This window comes from Pithys albifrons, chromosome Z (genome assembly GCF_047495875.1).
Source record: "Pithys albifrons albifrons isolate INPA30051 chromosome Z, PitAlb_v1, whole genome shotgun sequence".
Lineage (NCBI taxonomy): Eukaryota > Metazoa > Chordata > Aves > Passeriformes > Thamnophilidae > Pithys > Pithys albifrons.
Window position 1 is genome coordinate 15,080,464 of NC_092497.1, and position 20,720 is coordinate 15,101,183.

At 36.9% G+C, this 20,720-nt stretch overlaps 1 protein-coding gene across 1 annotated transcript in view; it reads right to left on the minus strand.

The window, feature by feature from the left end:
- Positions 1-402: 402 nt before the first annotated feature.
- OXCT1 (3-oxoacid CoA-transferase 1) overlaps positions 403-20,720 on the minus strand; it is an 85,966-nt gene continuing 65,648 nt past the window's right edge. The window contains exons 14-17 of the mRNA XM_071580397.1: positions 16,752-16,841; positions 12,362-12,442; positions 10,558-10,659; positions 403-4,353 (exon numbers count right to left, since the gene is read on the minus strand). Coding sequence (XP_071436498.1) covers positions 4,318-4,353; positions 10,558-10,659; positions 12,362-12,442; positions 16,752-16,841 — 309 coding nt within the window. The 3' untranslated portion in view covers positions 403-4,317. The remainder of the gene's footprint in view (positions 4,354-10,557; positions 10,660-12,361; positions 12,443-16,751; positions 16,842-20,720) is intronic.

The following is a 20,720-nucleotide window of genomic DNA, read 5'->3' on the forward strand; positions in this document are numbered from 1 at the left end:
CTCTGATGATACTGAAAATAATTCTATGACATACTTACACATAACCTTATGACAGGTATGGAAGGGTAACACCACTACCCACAGACAAGTATTTTCATCCCTTTGCAATTATCTACTTTATCATGCACTAGGTGGTTAATGGAATTTGTCTTCATGTGTCATCTAGTACTATTTTCAGAGTGCAGCCACATGCTAAGATCAATGATTAACATCTCAAATGTGATCAGTTCTACAGCAGTTTTAATCAAAACATAAAAAATCACTTCTCTAAGGACTACATATTCAGTCCATTATTTAACTTGATTGAAAAACAAGTAATTTTGAAAATGAATGTGATAATTATGTTTCAGTTTGACCCACCAGAGATACCACTGCGAACAGAGAACACGGAGGAGCCAGCTGTTAGCTGAGTTTCTAGCTTTATTATTTGTGTTTATCAAACTCATCCACACTGAGCCAAGACCTTGAGGTTTTGGTGTGTGCTGAGGTGTGACATGCTGGTGTGAACACAATCTAATCTCTTACTGCTCCTGATGACAGAACAGAACACCATGAAAAATGGTAACATTAGACAAAACCATTGATTGCTTTGCAAATACATAGAAGGACTTTAATGTTTAACTTGCAGAGTTTACAGTACAACTACATTTTCTATAATATTTTCTTTTTTTTTTCTTTTTTACTTTTTCAGGGACAAAAATCAATAAAATATAAAGTGAAATAAGTCCAATGTGATAATACAGTAGAATCATCATCTTCTTCAGGACAAAGAGTATCAGCTGTCCTTGTTTTGTGAAGTGCTGTCAAGCAGCAAATGGTTTCAATGATGTCCCAATAAACTTTCATCCCTGCAACAGCAATTATTGTAACTACTGCTCAGAGTATACCTTACCTATGAACCACACTTGTATCCACAGAGAGGGAAATACATAGGAGTGCTTTAAGTTCTAACCTGGCTTAACAAGTGAATTAAAAAAGTGGATGCAGAGCTTGTTGCAATTAGCTTGTGCGGACATGTGACATTTCCATAACAGTACAAATATTCTACCACATTCTATTGTCCTCAAGAAAAAAACATTCCTGTGTGACGTACATATCTTGTCTCCTGCTGCTACAGCATCACTGCTATGTATGGAGAGAGCCTGTTCTCCTTTTATCCCCAATTTTCAGCACCATATACTTTTTGCTGTCTTGCATTAACACTGATACAAATAAGACACAGAGCTCAAATGCACAGTCTTCAAGTACTCTTCCACACTCTTGATAAGTGTGATACCCAACCTGAAGAGCAAAAAATAATCTCTTGGACAGACTTTAGCTTCATATTCCTCACAACATCCCTGTGAGGTAGGCAGAAAAACATCCCCTTTTCCAGCAACAGGAGACAAGGCAGAGAACACAGCTGATATTCCACAAGGCAGTAAGTGGAGAACCAGAAAAGCAGAAAATCAGTTCTTGGCTCCTAATTCTTTGACTCAGAAACCAAGGTATTAAACTCCCAGATATTACCAGGTCATTAGTCTTTTTATAGCCATGTATTAATGACAATTATGGCTTCTGTGCGTGTGCCAGCAAAGCATAGTTCCATGGCAGAAGCAGAGTACAGCTGCACATGCCTTCAGACACTTCTCCTGTACTTTATAAATGTCAGTACATGTTCACTGTGATTAACTAATCAGTCCTACAACTAACATGGCATAGGTAGTTGCAGTAGATTAACATTTCATTTACATATTTCTTTAAGACTTGTCCATACTTTTAAATGTTTTGTTAATTGTTGTTTTTTTTGTTTTAGTTTCCCTGACCACCCCCCAACCCCCATCCCCCCGCTCTGGACAAGGAACTAACTCCCTTCCCCTGTATAACAGTTTTTATACACCTTCCCTAAAGCCAGAACCCAATTCTGAGTACTCTCTGCAAAAGCTTTGGGTGAAGATGAAAACACCTACAGGGATTACAACCATTCCTTCAGAGTAGCTCTTCACCCATCTCTAGCCTTGAAGGCAAGGATAGGCACCTTTCACTGTGTACAGCACAGCAAGGGTCAGAATTGCCATTGAAGTGTCTTCACAGATCAGGAAAGAGGCCTTTGAGCTGTCTATCCAGAAGCAAAACTGTTCCTACTGAGTCAAAATAGTCAGGTTTTGTTATATACAGATTTTTAATCTGCAGGACCTCTGTGAGAACTTCAGTCCACCTCCCAGGCAATAGAAATGGCCAAACATTTAAGAAAACAACTTGTTTGGAATAAGTGAGTAACACAGAGAATACACCTAAATAGAGAAAATGTGAAAATTAACATGATGGGTTAAGATATACTAAAGCATGCTGATAAATGTAGTTTCAAGTCTTCAATGCAAATTACCTATCAACCAAATCCCCTGTATGTATTAACCATGAAATTACCACTACTCTTTGTACACCACATTTCTTGCCCATGGGTTCACTATCAGGTCTTTCCTACAGGTTCAGGCCATGTAACAGCCTACCACCCAATAGCAGCCATGAGTTCAAGTCATACAGCTTTGTACTATGTGAGTACTTTTGTACTGGCATAACAAAAGCATTTTGTTTATTTCTTTCTGGGATGAAGGATAACCTGTTATGGTATTGATAAGAGATTATCCAAGAATTGTTTAGGGTAAGTGCAACTATATGAAATAGTATCTCCAATTGAAACAGTTTTACCACTATAAAACCTGTGTGTGGATCAAGACAAATTGTGTAACTGTTCCATGAAAAAGAAGCATATCTTATTTTAGAACGGAAAATGCAATACAAAGGCTAGTACAGGAGCTAAATATGCCAGGTTTTCCTATCTGGTTCCCAATAAATGTTTTACATTCCTTCCATAACAAGCATGGATTATAATGAATTAATTTCTCGTTCACCTAGTATTAGAATGCCCTTCCATACCATGTTCCAATACTGCTTATTACATATATGATAGACATTATGTACACTTTTTTTCCATGCATCTATCTTTTACAGGCTTTTAAATCACTTAATATGCTCCAGTTCTGATGCCAAACATTATGTCTGAAATTATTTTAACTGAAGCATTTTAAGCGCTCCTATTTATACGAATGACAGAAATGACAGAAACCATTATACTTGGAGAGAACACTGTATTTTAGTAAATGTTCATTTCCAGGCAGTTCATGCTCTGTATAGTAAGGACATATTGTGCTGATTTGGGATGTGAGATTCAATGCTGTCATATCACCTACTTGCAAAAATAACAAAATATAAAAATAATTTTGTAAATGACAACAGGGAGAAGAAGATCATAAAATAGCAGAACCAGTCTGAGATAATGTCTTTTGATTTGAGTTGTCGCATAGGGTTGTTCTTGTTATCATGAGTTTGGTCTCCAAACTCTTCAGGTTTTGCTGATGCCTTGATTGGGAAGTGGTGCAAAAATTTCTGCTTTTACTCTTAAGTACTTGTATTCCCTTCAGAAGAATCTTCCAAGGAGTCCACAACCTTCTCTCTGCCTGTTTCTCTATTTAACATTGGAAAAGAGACTCCACTCTAGAAACAATATTTCTTTACCTTTGACTGAGAGCAAGTGAGAAGGATTTTATCTGGAGTATAAAAGCAGTTCACGTGGGAAATTGTGCAGCTACCGGTTGTCTGCACTGGGACAGAGACTTTCTAATCTTCCTTCTTCATGAAACTACCCCCATTCTAATTCACATGATTGAAATATAAAGGGTCACAGTTGGACTTTGGGAAGTGTAGGCTTCTTAATACCAAGATTCATACATCATGGAAACAGCAGATACATTTAGGTCCCAGTTATTTCCACCAGTATAGTTTTGTCACAGACTGATTAAAAGGTTCAGGAAAAGAAAAGTCCACATTCCTAATGTTATAGACCACACCAGAAAAAACCCCAAACCATACCTCTACAGGAGAATGGACATAGTAAGTGCTGTAGTTCCAGAGTATTAGACATCACGAAATGCAGAGGCAATCATAAGTTTTGCATGGTTGTTTTCTAATTTTGTATAAAAACATTATATTGGCAGACAGACTACAAGGCTTTTTTTTTTTTTTTTACAATTATCATTAACATTTGAGTATAGTATCATAGGGAATATATTCACCCTTCCATTAAAACTGATAATGTTATGAAAGCAGAATACAATTTAGGCTTATAGTCAAAGCCTGAGCTTAACTATGTGGAAACTACTTACAAAGCCCTTAAAAAAAAAGAAAAGGAAAAAAAAAGTAAAACTGCAAAACAGTCATCAGTTTCTCCCATTTGGAAACAAGCCTTCTGGCAAGTTAGGCCCAGTCTGTATTTCACATTCAAATCTGCCTCATTGGTATTAGTTTCGGCGAAACCTGGCAAAAAGGAGGGAAAAAATACAACAGTTGTTATACAGATAAGACATAGCAGTACAACCCAGCTTTCCCTTCCACCTCTATCAGCTGTGAACCTCTGAAGACTAGAGACACTGTTATTTATTTAAATTGATGTATTTGCAATATTTCAGGAATAAACACTCCCACAACTAAATTTTCTGATGCAAGAATGCAACCTATGTGAGGTGCCAGCATCCAGCTTCCCAGTTTCATTTATTTTGAGATGGGTTACTGATGTAAGAATGCAAGCAGATTAAACCTGAGCAGCTGAACCTGCACTTGTCTTCTGCAGGATCTTCTCAGGTGGCTTCCAATGCCATTAACAGCAGCAGGAGAGTTCGCTGCAGATGAGCAATGGCTTCAGCCTTTCCCTTCTAACCCACCTGCATTCACACATCAATGCACAGAATGATCCAGAGGCAACAAAACAGATTGTATATGATTGCATTGCCACTGTGATATTAAAACACACAAGTAAAAGAACCCTAAACTGATTATTTCCCTTCTTTGCTCAATAGCCAAGTTCATTATGATTTTTCTTCCCACCTACCAGGAGACGGGATGCTGTCAGCCAATGCTGTGTCTGTGCGGGAGTAGTCAACTCAGTTTTGAGACAAGGATATCAGCAGAAGATTTACAATCAAAGGGACACATACATGATAAACCTACTGTAAGTATAGTAGATGTATACATCTGATGTGATTTGATGATGATATATTGCAATACTTCTAATTGTTCCTATTTTTTTTAATTTTCCTTCTTACATTCACATTCATTTTTGTGTGAGGACACATTTATGTATTGTACTGTTTTAATTCCATATCCTCAGAAAAGTCAATTAGTTATATTCTAAGATGTATGTCAAACCAAGAATAAAATACAGTAAACCTAACAGAAAGCTAGAGGGGGAAAGATAGTGTAAATACGAACAATACAGGGAAGACTTTGTAGACTAGCAGTGGTTAACATTTGGTTGAACTCTGACTGCAGGTCTGCAGAAATACCCTGAGAGATAGGTCTCTGCAGAATATACAAGCCCCTTTAATTATCTCCTGTTCCAAGCCCTATTTAAATAGGTGCTCCAAGGATGAAGATCAAAAATAACTCATGTGATCTCACTTGTTCAGGATAAAAAACAGTTCCACGGACAATCTGTCTCCTAGTTGATTAATGTGTCTCATGGAAATGTCACCTACTGCATCCTTCTGCTTCCTTAACCTACCTTTTCCATTTAAAAGTACTGAAGAAGCTAACTCATGAAAGGATGATATATAAGAGACTTTCCAAGCATTAAAGCCTCTTTCTTTTACAGGTACATGGCTGTATTTTCTGTACCAGTTAGATTTCTATGCTATCTTTCCTCCAGCCAGTATGTATCATCATTTATTACCTTTTGAGAATAGCCACTGAGGAAAGCTTAAAGCTTAGTTCATGAAGAATTTGTTTACTGTATCAAATGCTAATGAAATGTTTTCAGTGGATGGCAACCATTCATTGATTTTTTTCAAAGTTGTGTGTGAACTAGGATAATAAATAGATGTAATAGGCACAAGTGTAGAGGAGAAACTCCCTGAGTGCATCAGCATTCCTGGTTTAGTTCCAGAAATGTTTCAGCATTTCAGAGTGCAAGTTTGCAGGTGCCTTGCTTAATTTGGGCCTGAACAAGAGATAGTTCCATTGAGGTAAAGATAAAAGCCGGAGGATGAAGGTAGAACCATTAAGATCTGTATTCTGCAAATAATGATCAAAGGTATTGGAGGAGATTACTGTTTTTCTAATGTTGTAGATTTTGGTGCCATCATAATAACAAGTGTTTCACATTTGATGAGCATATTACATTAATTGTAATGTCTTCACATCTGACACTAACATTTGTGTGCACCACACTCTGCTTCAGAAAGGGTCTGATGCCCATGAGTGTGATGTACCACAACCCCTGCTGAAGATAACAGAAGTGGTGAGAGCCCACCAGCACTCAGAACTGAACCCAAATAAAACTGTTTGCTCTAAATAAAATGTGAATAAATAAGTAAAAATATACCAATATAACGAAAAGGAGTTTGTGCTTGGAAAAAAAGGAGTGATCAAGTCTAAAATGCAGAAAGCACCCTGAGTCCACTGCTTTAAATACAGGTACAGACAGTCAATTTGTTACTGCCCTGTGCTAAGAGCACAGCATTTGGTGAGGACTGAAGGTCCTCAGTGAAGGTATTTCACAGTGCACAGCCTCAGAGTCGCTACTTTCTCACAATACTTCCTAAGCAACTTAACTCTTAATATTATTTCACTTATGGGAAGAACATCTTATCTTGTAAGCTTCATGATACTTTGTTACTGTTTACTTTGTTACCAGGTGTACTGGGAGGAGTTTGTCTAGGCAGCTGAGTAGGTGTGGCCTTTGAACTGGTAAGAAGCAGCAGCCCCAGGGATTCCCTGCAATCTGATCCTGTTCACTCTCTGATTTCCAAACACAAAGCATTCTTTTCAGCTACACAAACAGCCCTATGTTTTTTCTGTTGTAATTCTATACAGCAGTGTTCTTTCAGGGCCTAAATATGAATAATGCTATGTCCTAATAAGTTGGTGACCTCAACTCATGTATAAAAGCAAGTTATTGTTCAAAATGTAAAAAGAGACCCTAAAAAAGAAGTCAGCATATTTGTTAAATTAATAAAAGTTGCTTCTCTTATTAACTCCTATGTATTTTTAAAAAAATTTCAGGTAAAAGCAAACAACAATTCCAACATCATACAAATATATATGTATATATGATATAAAAATCACAAAAAACAACATCCATTTAAAAAGCAACTCAGTCTTGCAACAGCCTCAAAGGACAAAATTTCTCAAAAGGAAATGTATATGCAGAAAATAAAACCAATATCCTGTATCATTTTGTACTCAATAGCTTGAACTTGGACAGTCAGCTTCTTTTTAAACATAAAGAGGTTATTTTCAAGAATTCTTTTTCAACATTTTTTTCAGCATCTTGCCTTTTCTATACTCCATGTTATCTTTTAAGAACATTTTGTAAAACTGAGCTTTTACATTAAGAGAAAAAAAAAAGGGGGGGGCAGATTTTACACTTTTCCTGATTATTTTTATAATGAAATACATCTGCAAATACATGTTCTGTCATGGTCTCATCAATGGTATGAGCTAGTACAAGCCCAAACAGATTGCCTGCCTGCCAAGATGATCAGTATGCTAGGCTACAGCAAATCTGATTTAAGCATGCAAGATAAACCAACATTTTGTCTCCACAGCACAGTAAAATCGAGGGCAAATTGTTTGTTTTATATGATGCCACTCTATAATGAAGATTGTTGACTCTCATTCATGCTTCCTTTGACATTTTGATGTTGCAAATGTTTTTTAGGAGATGTTTTTCCAAGTCATTAAGTAGGGTTTGAAAATAGGACTGTATAGTCAAATATGACTGAAATAAGGCCATATAGACTATGAGGTTCCCCTCTCCAAATGAGAGTAGTCTGTAATGGGTGAGATAGTTATATACAAAGCTCCAGCCATCCCTTAAAATCTAATTTCTAGAACCTACAGAGACATTTTTTTGGCTCAGATTATTCACTGCATCCACTGAAAAAAGCTGCTAGAAAAAGTGGTCCACTCCTCGTTTATCCCCAGTTAGTTCTGTTTCAAACTAGGAAAACATGATACTGCTTTTACTGTGGCAGTACAGTATCACTAAAGCTCCTGTCACCAATATAAACAAAATCAAGATGTCTCATTCAGTGAACATAAATAATCACAAGCACAACTGCTATTCTTGCAAGAAAGCCTGAGGCATAGTCTTGATGTGAAATAAAGGACCAATGATGCTACTTTCTGAATAAAAGCCTACCAAATCTCTCTTTTCTGAACTCCAAAACTAAGTGAAGGACATACAGTTGTTTGTTATATATGAAACTCAGGCCATCAAGTGTTCAATATTACACAACAGTAACCCAGTCTTGCTATCAAAGATTTCAAGAGATTTGTAAGGATTTCAGTGAGAGGAGGACTGGGAAAGAAGGGAAGGAGGCAGAAAGGAAGGAAAGCAGGGAGGAAGGCAGGCAGGGAGGTAGGAAGACAGGAAAGAAGGAAGGCAGACAGGCAGGAAGTAAGGCAGGAAGGAGGGGTGAGCTAGTGTACTTCCATGCCCCTGCTTTAATAAACAAATCATTGTGGTTCATGCTTTCCATCTGCAGTGCTGTATTGATATTGATTTCAAGCACTTTGCATTGCCCCATCAGTATGTCATAGACACACTTTGCAAACAAGCATTGCTTTGCAAGAAGTAAGCAAGCTGCTTGCTTTCAAGGTAACTACATGTAAATGAATAAGCAAAGCAGCACCTGCATTTTTCATGCCCACGGGCACTTTAGTGCAGCTCATGATTTCATGTGTGACTATGGCAACTGCACAGAGCAGAGTGTGCTCTCTGGTCAGCAAGGAAATGGTGCCTGGGGATTGTCCCTTCCTGATCCTAGCAAGACATATCCCAAGGACTGAGTGGATTGCTCCAACACCTCTCATCAGCTGTTAACTTCAGGCTATATTAAAGATTTGAAAATTATACCACCCCTTTGCAATATTTCCAGGAAATCAGCAAGGAACAGTGGGTGTTGTTACTCTTTTCTTTAGACCTAATAGTCTTGCCCTATCACATCTGCTGCAAAGCTTTATTTTAAGCTTATTTCTTCTCTCTCTCAATTTTCCAGTTGCTTCTGCTTTCGTTGCCTTGAGCACAAGCTGCTGGCCTTTACTCTGGGAAACACACACTTAATTGAATACATACATATTGGTCATCTGAACCAAAAAACTACCCCAAAACCTTCCAAACAAGCAGGTTTTGAACAACGATTGGTGTCTTCTGAAAATGGAAGTCTTTTCCTATAGTTTACATCTATTTAAATGCTTACTAAACGTTGCACCTTCAAATCCACTATGAAGTCACTTCCCAAATTAAATACAAAACAAAACAAAATGACTGACTGCAGTAGATACAAACCTACGAAGTTCATTTTTAGGTTTAGATGCCAGCTGTTTGACCAGCTGATCAGCCCAAGAAAAAGAAGTCCTGACACTATCAAATTTTTTTTAAAACAGTAATTTTTCCTAGGTCAAAGTCAGAAGCTGAATGAATAATTTCTTTGCACACACAATTGCTGAATATGGAAGTTTGCTTCCATTTTAAATTAAAAAATAATAATGACTTTCCTAAAATATTACTTGGAAACTTAGTAATTTACTAAAGTGATTCTGTAGCAGTCACTTGCCTTTAATAGAAAGCTTTAGTTACCACCAATAGTAAGCTCAAAGTCTTAATAACAAACCCTTTCACATACTAAATGCTCTGCAGTCTTTCAGTTATCTCCTATCGCCCTGCCACAAAACTCTGCTAAAAGGAAGAGTATTTTGGTTCACTACTAAATTTTCCTCAATTATTTTTACAGTACAATTTTTACACTGTCATACTTGCTGTTCCTTGCCAAAGTAGGGTTGAATTGCCACAAAAGACTTCACAACACAGAAGAAAAAATTTCATAATGTTCATGTAGGAGAAGGCCACGAAGAAACTATATTATCAACCATACATGTACTCAGTTACACTCTAGTGTGCTACAGCTTTCCATTAACAATTCAGTTTTGTGTTTGCAAGTGAGACTTAAGAATGAATGTGAATGTCAAAAGGCAGGGGCTTTCTGGATTAATGCAGACCATAAGTTCCTTTCATAAAAGGCAAAGGGAGAGACAAAGGAAAGATTCCAACAGTAGGACAATTCATTGATTGGCACTATTAACACTAAGTGAACACACATAGTCACTCCAACTCCATCTAAAGATGGCATGGAAACTTAGCAACAGAGGGTTAGGTAAACTAATTTACACAGTGGAAAAGTAAATAGAAATAAATCAGCTCCCCTCTTCAAAGCACAAAAGTGCTATTACTCTTAGGCATTTCTCTGCCTCTCCCGGTTTTACTAGCTTCTAATGCTTCTGATATAATCACACTAGATTAGCCTTAAATAACCTTTTCATTGTAAATCCCATAGGTAATCTGTTCACTCCCCACCTATAAAGACTAAACTTACTTCATCTCCAAGTCTTCATGTGATGAGCATTTGTGGAGAATACTTGTTCTGACTTCAGATAATGATATTTGTTTGTAAAATTACTTACTGCAAAGTCACAGCCAGTGCTTTTCTTGATATCATCCACTGTCAGTCCTTCCCAGATTTCTATCAGAGTTAATCCCTTCTTTTTGTCCACATCAAACACCGCCTGACAAGTTCAAAAAGCACAATTATTCTTTTATTATCAAGCAGAAAACAGAGATGTAAGCAGTAAACTGTACAAAATGGTGTGCTGAAGAAGGTTCTGTGCTGCAAGACAACACCCAGCAAAAGACTATGAAAGAAACGGAAAGAGAATGTCTCCTTCATTGTCTTATTTCATTTTAAGGCCAGTAGAGAGAGGTACAGATTATTTTTGTCTGATTGTAAGTTTCTTCAACACTTACTGCACATCCAGTGCAAATGCTAGTATTTCAGAAGCTAGCAATGAACAAGATTTCTTGCTATATTTTCAATAGAAAGCCTGGGAGGAAGTGGCTGAAGGAGCAAAGGTTGTTCTTTCTGATGTTTTCATAAGATATATACTCCACTTCTGAGACTCACAAGCACATCAAATAAAAACACCTGTAAAACAATGTGCCCTTTAATAGTGCCTAGCAGAGGGAGATACACAGGTTGCAAGCCAGTTACCAGGGAAACCATAGGGTTTAAAGTAATTTTCCTTAAAAATAAAAGTTCAGTAGCAAAAGACCAGTGAAGATTGAATTTGAAATGAAAGAGACGTCTTAAGCTCATCACAGAAGTGTACTGAAGTCTAGCTGTCCTCTGGGCAAATGAGACTGCTTTATGGGGCTAAAAAATGACAGCTCCTCTAAGTCTTAAAAGAGAAACTGGCCATAGGGAACATGCACATGAGGAATATGCACATAGACGAAGAATTCACAACACTATCTAAATGCTGTTGTACATTTTTGTCATATCCTAATAAAGCCACAAGATCTGGCAAGTGATTAATCTCAGAGAATTTTTGCTTAATGTTTATAAGTCTTTGTTCCCTCTCATTTTCTTGGTACCTTACATTTGCATGTGGCCAGTTAGTAGAAGACTGGAAAAACTTCCACATTTTAATTTCTTTTTCCTTACTTTGTGAAGAAAAAATGTCCAAATACACCCAGAGAAACCAAATTCTACATCAGAACATTTGAAGCATTCTCCCTGCTATAATAGATGGTTCACAGAGGGACTACTCTTAGTCTTTAAAAATGTAAAACACTGACAGGAAAAGGAGTACGATTACTGCAAAAACCTTAAGTCACTTATTCTTTGCCAAAAAGATCCACTAATATATTTTGAGCAGCAGCAGTATAAGATGCTCATATGTACTTGCACTGGAGAATAAATTACTTCACAAATGGAATCAAGTTAAGAACAAAAGAATTAAAGCTCTGCTACAGCTACAAGTATCTCTAAAACACTGTAGTATACATCAAGGAAGATGCCAATTGTCTAACTTGCATGTGCTCTGCTGGGGTTGAGGGTGGGGAGGGGGGCATGGGCAGGGAAGATAAAACAACCAAAAAACCCCAAGCTGTGATTACAGCTGTACTGGAAGATTTAGCATCTCACAGCAAATTGGAATATTTTGGGAAATATGAGGAGATACACACCTTTCATGCTGGTCATACACAGCACCTTTGTCTGAAAATGTCTAAGGGTACAGTTGAGTATGTTAGAAGTCAAAGCTTTAAATGGAAAAAATGTGAGTCTGAAGACCTCTGAACCTGAACTCCAGAAGAATATTTTCCCTTCAGTGGCAACTGATACCAAATACATTCCTCATTTTTACTAAGTTTTACTACTTTGGGATAGAGGAGAAAACTGTTAGCAAGGATTCAAGAAAAGTGTTTTACCTTCTCTGTAATGATGCGGTTAACACATTGTTTCCCAGTAAGTGGCAAGCTGCATTTTTCCAAGATTTTATGGACATTGCCCTGCATTTAAACAATAAACCAACAAACACAAATTTTTTAAAAAACAACACAACTTACTCAGAATTCAAATACATATATTAAAAACCAGCTGTAGTAATTAAGTGTTAATGAAGAATTCAATGTACTCAGAATATTCTTCAAATGCACTTCTATGGCAGATTACATCTCTGGAAATTTGGGACAGTTATTACTTAAATCCTACATATAGGAAGGTGACCAATAGGAATCTTACTGTACCACTGAGTGGACTCCTGAGTTTAGAAGTTCTGCATACTGCTGCTTAGTAATTTGCCCTTCCTGCTGCAATGTGAGGACACGAAATACATGGGACCTCACTGGTGACACATGAAAGACAAAAATGGGGGAACATTATGGGAAATATATTTCTCTGTATTAATCACAAACAATACGTGCAGAATCATCCATAGAGAGAGGCATTTCAAATCCCCAGGGCTCAACTGCACAGTCATGCTTTGAAAATAGTTTCTTTACCCACACTAAATTCCCATTCCCTCTATCTCTCCAGGGAAGTCCAAAAGCAGACTAAGAGAAGAGTGCAATATGCTCATCCTCAAGTGCTACACTGAAGTTGCATTATCTCTGTTTTGGACAGAACAAATTAGCATGTAGTAGAACAGAATGTACATACATAAAACACAATTTAAAGCACTTTCTTTTCAGGGGTGTCAAATGCCAGATAATCTAAATCGGGAAAAATATTACCTAATGAGAAGACGTAGCTTCTGACATGCAGCTAGGCAGGTAAAGTTTGAGTGGTGGGGTTTTAGGGGTGATTTCCTCATCCTGTGTTTTTTTTGTTTTTCTCTTCATTTTTTTAGTAAGAGTTCACAAATGGATTTAGATCCTACTAAATTAATGTAGGCTTCAAGAGCTCCGACTAGATATAAAAACAGATGGATTGCTGCATTTCTCATCAGTATTTGTGTTTTACAGAGGTAGCATTAAGTGCACATTTCTCCCATTATCCCATGCTTTTATTTTTTTCTCTAACTATCAATTTTCAGTTACACATTTCCAAAGTCCCAGAGTGTAACAAGTCTCATTTAACCATCTAAATGCAATACTTAAAAAATTTACCACCATCAGTTTGTCTTAAGGCTTAATATAAACTGAAGAACCATCTCATATCCAGTTTGACTCCCAAGTGAAAACAAAACGAGCAATCCATGTGCTTTTGAATACATCTTTCTTCTGTGAAGAACTGTTTCTTCATTCTAGTTACTTTCAGTTGATCTACTTATATCCTGTCCATTTGAGGACATTCTCATACACTTTGCCAAAGAGCCAAGATTAATCTGTGCTATTCGTAATACCTTCAGTAATGTACCAGATATCTTTTTCAGCCCTATGAAATGAAGTGTCTCTTTCTGGTACCTAATTGAGTTTAAAATGCATGGACTTGCAGAGGTGACAGTTTGAATAGCTCCTGTGTCCCTGAGAACTGATACATTTGATCTTTTTAAACTTGCGCTGAAGATTATTATATTACCAGTTGGCACTAAAGATGATATGCATTTCCTGATCTTTTCAAAGGCTAGACTCAATGATCTTTTCCAACCTAAATGATTCTGTGACTTTTGGAAGACATCCACCAGAGCATGGTAAGAAGAGCAATCTAAATGGAATGGTTTTTATCATCTGAATTTACACAGGATTTGTTTAGATGAAGGAAAAGACTGTATAAAGCTTTGAGGTGTTCCACTCTGCTTTAAGTGAAAATTTCTGTTGTTGAAGAACAAAAATGTTCTTTATCTTACATAATACATTAAAATCAGAACTATTCACAGTATAAAAAAGGATTTTTCAATTCAGAATTTCATGTTTCACTCATGTCCAAATCAAATGCTTAAAACCAGTTTCCATTCTATTTTTCTGAATAGTGTAGACAAGTCTTTTCACAACACGGATCAATTACCAGCCATTACTTTACTATGTTTTGCAAAACATGTCAATGATGGTATGGGGGTAAGAACTTGACTTTTAATTCTCTCAGGCAGTATTTAGCAGATTAGACACAGATGCACAGTGACGGTTTAGACATTAAACAACAACCTTCTATTTTCTTCATGGTTATAAACAAAGAGGTAATTTAGCAAAAAATAAATTTAAAAAAGAGGCTAATGAATTAAGAGTTCAAGTCCATTTCCCAAGTGTCTCACAGTGGCCTAAACATAAGGACCAAAATTTAAACAGCGTTCTACAGATATGCCCTCCTAGTTCCTTGTCTGCTGTGATGTACAGAGTTTCTGAGGCAGAGACTGCTTCTGGGCAATGTTATTTGTCATTGAAGAACTCAACCTCATAAAACTGTTTAGCCCCTTTCATATAGACTTAGTTGTTTGAGATCTTGTATCATTCTGCTGGTCTTCTACAACTCATTAGTTGGTTGTGGAAAGTGTTTCTTCTTGTTTCAACCATGCGAGTTGCTAATTTCAGTTAGGTATCCCCATTTCTTTTATAAGGCAGTGACAAGACCTTCTGCATCCACCTTCTCCATGCCCTCATTATTTTGTGCATTTCTTTGTTATCCTTCCTCAATAGCATTTATTAATCTAAGAGTCTTCTACAAAGCTCATTCATGTTCTCTCATCTATCTTTTGGTTTTCAATGCATGTAAAAATTTAGGTAATTAAAAATGTAATTAATTTGGAGCTGAGCATATTTATTTGTATTTGTAACATAATGCTTCTCAGAGTCTAAAAAGAGGAAAATTGTTTGAGGATTTGAGTGTTAAGACAGATACTAGTTCTATCCTCATAATTAACTGTAAATTATATTTTGTCTGTGCCTCAAGGACACAGCCTATTTCTGTGCTTAAAAACTGCAATATCTGTACTGAAAAGTGCAATTAAACTCTTGGAAAACTTTAATGTTTATAAGCCATTACGATTAAAAAAAAAATTGAAAAGGATTAAAACATCTTTCACAAGATCACAAATCAAACAAAACTGTGTGCAGCAACTACCTATTGCAGCAACTCTTGAACATGTCCATTGAAAATACTGCCTATATTCCATGTCTTCCACTGTATTTCCATCCATCAAATCTTGACTGCTGTCAGTATAGAGGAAATTTTCGCATCTCTTACTTATTTGGAGAATAAGATGACAAAATTGTCCCTTTACTCAAAAGCCAGTCAACAACAGACAGTCTCAGTACATGCAGACATTTCTTTCACTCAATCGCACATTGGTCTTAGAGCAGGATGAAAGACTGCTCCTCTGATGCATAGATTCTGATGCAGTAAGCTTGCAAGAAAATCTTTGCTGCAAAAGATTAAAAAGCAGTCACTCCCAACAAAAAGCTTTTGACTGTCTGAATGGGCCTCAGGGGTGCTGTATTTGTTTGACTATTAAAAGAAAAAAAGAACTTTTGATTTCTAAAAGATGGATGAGAGAAACAGCTACATTTTTCAAAATTGTTATTTTAAAGTGAAAATTCTTCAAATCCCATTAAAAAAGCACACAACTGCAAATATATTTACTTTCATATTTACATATTTACTATAGTTTACCATGCAAATTCCTTGTAATTGCCTATATGCTAAGAATATTATTTGGAACAATACAAAACTAATTCTTACTGCAGACATACAAAAATTTAGAATAACAGAAACACAGAAATTAAAAAGTAAATTTTCAAATATTCAGTACAGGTATTTTGGTCCTTCAGTACATTTTCCTCATATTTTGAACCGTTCTGTGTTAGAAGGTTCAAATGAACAGTTTCTTACGGTCTTTTGTGGTGAACTGCTTATACCTAAAGCACTGCAACCAAAAAAGAAATCCCTAGATTAACCACAAACATATAATGATGTAAGGCATCCTGCATCTCATCATGCCAAAATGTTCTATTCTTTTAAGTTGTCAGTACCAATTTGACTGGCAACTTCAAAGGTAAATATGTCTCCATCCTAACAAGTATTTAACTATGGGGAACCTCATGTTTCAAATTATTCGGAAACAAAAAGTAGGGTAGCACCTACTGTAGCTTTGGCAATTGACACTCCCATTAAATTTGCATGAAGTAGTTAAAAAAAATGTGTGCAGCTTTTAAACATCAAATTAATATTTCTTTTTCCCCGCCATCATGAATGATTCACTTACAAGAGGAACAGAACCACACTAACATAGCCCTCAACTGCACCACTATAATAACTAACAGAAAAACTATCAAATCATCACAAAGTAGCAGAACTAATATGTGGGGCTTTTCCCCTTTTATGTTGTTTTTTCCCTTTTTGGTACAGCACATACCACTCATTTAGAAAGAAGTGGCAGAGCCTTACCTTGGCTGAGTGTTCCATGGTGACAACCACTTTGGTCTGTGCGCTGGATACCAGGTCCATGGCACCCCCCATTCCTTTCACCATCTTACCCTGAAATTAAATTTTAATGGAAATGTAACGTTTTTATTATAAAAAAAAAAAAAGAATATTCTGGCTGCAGTGACAGCACAAGATAGTAAATTTTTCCTGCACTGAAAGCCCATCTATTTCATAACCACTGTATCCAAACACCAGCAGAGCTTCACCAGAGTGAAAACAGTTGTCTCTTTTTAGGGTCTACATGATGCAAACAGGAGAAGAATGATGAGTAGAATAAGGAGACCCATTGCCATGGCTGGTGTCCTGGGGTGTAACAAATATGAGTAGTACCACTGGCTTAATGGAAGCACTTACACTGAGAAGCAATTTAGTTCCAAAGGCTCTGTCCCTAGAAAAGCAAAGTGTTCATCCTCCTGTTGATAAAAATGTCATTACTTCCTCCAAAAAAACCTCTGCTTATGAAATGTAACAAGAACATCTGAGTACTATTCACCTGCCCGTTTAGAAAGCAATTTGCTAGTTTAAAAAGTCATGCCATGTATCACTGTATCAGCACAAACCAATCTTTTTTTTCTATTCCATGTGTCTGTGGAGGTCATTTCAGAACATGGGCAAACAAATAAATGTGGATCAGTAATGACTTCTGTCTGCGCCTCAAACCAAGTAGTGCTTCCCGTCTCTGGGCTCATTCTGGTCTTAGTGTCAGAACTGCATCTGTTACCACAGCAGCTGTCTTATGGCTTGATGTTCAACTACTTCTGTGCCACAGCATTTAACCACTGCCTGCTTCCATCACCTTAAATTAGATGCACCTGATCTTAGAAGAGGTCCAGACTTGGCACAATTCTGACAGGAAATGACCAAAAGTATGAAGTTCTACCAGTATGAGCAGGGCACCACTTTTTAACAATAACCACTAGACCCAAATAACCAAGACTGCAACAACCTCAGATCCAAATACAGAGTTGCTAAGGAGGGCACAAAGGGGAGTGGAACATCAAGACACCTGCATGATAAGAGATGTTAGTTGGAAACATGATGCAAAGAGGGCAACAAAGATGATGAAGAGCCTTGAAGGGAAGCCATATGAGAAGCAGATGAGGGCACTTGGTCTGTTCAGCCTAGGGAAGAAGAGACTGAGGGGAGACCTCACTGCAGTTACAACTTCCCTGTGAGGTGAAGTGGAGAGACAGGCACTGACCTCTTCTCCCTGGCAAGCAGTGACAGGACCTGTGGGAGGCAGTGATTTAGTCTGGATATTAGAAAAAGGTTCTTTGCCCAGACAGGGTGGGTGGGCACTGGAACAGGCTGCCCAGGGAAGTGGTCACAGCACCAAGCTTGAGAGAGTTCAAGAAGCATTTGGGCAATGATGTCAGGCATATGGTGTGATTTTTGGGGCTGTCCTGTGCTGAACTCAATGATCCTTGTGAGTTCCTTCCAACTCAAAACATTCTGTGATTCTGTGAATTTTATTGATTAAAATAAATTAATTTCTGTCTCAAATGTTTTGCATTTGCTCACTTTTTACTGGCTATATGTATAGTAATACAACGTATGCTCTTCTACATATAAAAATGAAAAGTTCATGATTCAATGACTGGAAAACTTCCTAGTACAAAGTATTTCTCTTATGCTTCCTTTTATCAGCTACGTGATTGAACACCTTACAAGTATCAGTGCCTACGGTACACCATAAAAAATTATATGGAAGAAATTTGTCTCATTAAACTGCCAAGCCAGTTACTAGTCTTTTGATCATTATGGTCTCTTGATTGTAATGAAGGGAATATTCACTACCGTTCTCCTTTAAAAAAAAAAAAAGGAAAACGAAGAAAAAAAGAAAAAATAAGAAAAAAATTGTAGTTTCCTACTGTTTGCAGAGCAAAGAATGAATCACACCTTTCTATAACTATAAACAATGCCTTTGGAATTACTTTGGTCAGACTAATACTTAATCACATTAATTATCATTACTACTAAATATTTCTTTGTAAATACAAATGTGAAAGACATTCATCTCTCTCCTTAACTTCCTGGTACTGCTCAGATCATTCTCTATCCTACCTGGCAGAAACTTCAGCGACCTCTCACCTGACAAGATAATGCAGAATATCTGAAGATGACATATTATCTCCCCAGTAATATAGAATATGTTTGCATCGAGGATTATGCTATCAATGCTCCTGTCCTGACAACACCATTAGTCCATTTTCTAGGCCTTTCAGTTCCATGAACTAATAAAGACCTACAGCAACAAGCAAATACCTGAAGAACTAAGTGCTGATGAAGGTCAATAACAAATCTACTGCTGGAGGAGTCATACAGGGCTCAGAAAAGGGACGTCATCCCTTTGCGTACACAGAAACAGAAAATGCAAGTCAGAGAGAAGCATTTAGGGATCTTTAAATTGCTTCATCTGCACCTCCTCTTTAGAAAAACATATTTATGACTATAGGATGGTGCCTGGTAAAGCAAATAAATTAAGCATTAAATGCAACTACCCAAGTAATTACGCACTTTTATTTTGAAGAATATCAACCTACAAGAGCCTTACATCACCCTCAGTGCATCTATCAAACTACCACAACTTCCACTTTTCTCCACACCATACTGGACAGCTGCATCCTATATTTGAATTACAATAATCGAGACTAAAAGGTGATTCCCAAAAGACACTTTGCTCCTTTTGTCCTGCCCTGCTCTCTCAATTTATTTATCTAAGATTATTATTGTTAGTTCTCAATTACATTGGTGCTGCTAGCCTAAGAAACCAAAAGCAAAGACCTAGTGCAGTGGTAGGGCACTAGTAATTTGAAACACAGTTATAAAACCCACTTCAATAGCAAGAGCTTCAAGTGGAACTAAAGGATTTTTGAATTAGTCATATAGTTCCTAGGAGGTCAAATTTTGGCAATATTTGTAAGAGGGTTAGGTATAGGACGGACACAAGCTAACAATTTCCTTGCACCTTCTCAATTACAATAAAAGGTGGAAATTCTGCTTTTCCCATTGTGCTTTCATGAGCACTTCTCATGACGTCTCAGCCCAAACAATACCGAAGTGCATGACGTGAAAATTTTGAACCTGATGGGTATTCTTTTAATTGAAATAATCAGCTCTTCTGCTTCTTCACTGTCATAAATCCACACAAAATTATTGCAATTTCTTATAATGCCTACTTATTGCAAATTAATTATTTTGTTATTGTAGTGATGGGGCATCTTTAGGAAAATACGAGAGAAGGGTACACACTTTCTCATGTAATGTCTTCATTTTTGAACATCCTTCGAGTGGTTGAAATACAACGTCGAAGAACCTGAGGAATTAATTTAGCCTAACAGTAATTCCTAAAAAGATACCTTCCTGTTTGTTTGGTCAGATGTGGCAGCGAAGACAACCAAGCATTCCAGAAGAAACTTGCAAGTACTCTAATGCGTGCAAGACAGTAACGATATTTTTCAAGAGAATGTGAAGTTTTCCCCAAAGGGCATTTCAAGCAAGATAGAAAGATGCTATAGCAAATAGGAAACAATTTATAAGAAAATCCAAACAGACTAAAAGGAGGTAGCTGAGAGAAAAGATGAAAACTCAGGAGCCTTTTAATACTGTTAAGGTCTTGAATCCATACTGGTGTCTTAAATCTTTACTCTATATTCCCTGGAGGAAGAACTTTTCTTCCATAACTGAATTTTACAGCTATTCCAAACATGCTAGGATAAAATGCAATGGAACTGTTCTGGTTAAGTTAAAATAATACACTCTTTTGAGACAAACACATATCACATCAACAGCACAGCAAAGCAGATGCGAATGATGTTTTCAAGAAACTGAAAATTTACCAGTAGTAAAAGCAGATTAGAATGCAGCTTGATTAATTCCACTTAAAATTGAGTATCAAAGGGCAGGCATGATGAAAATGTATACATGTTT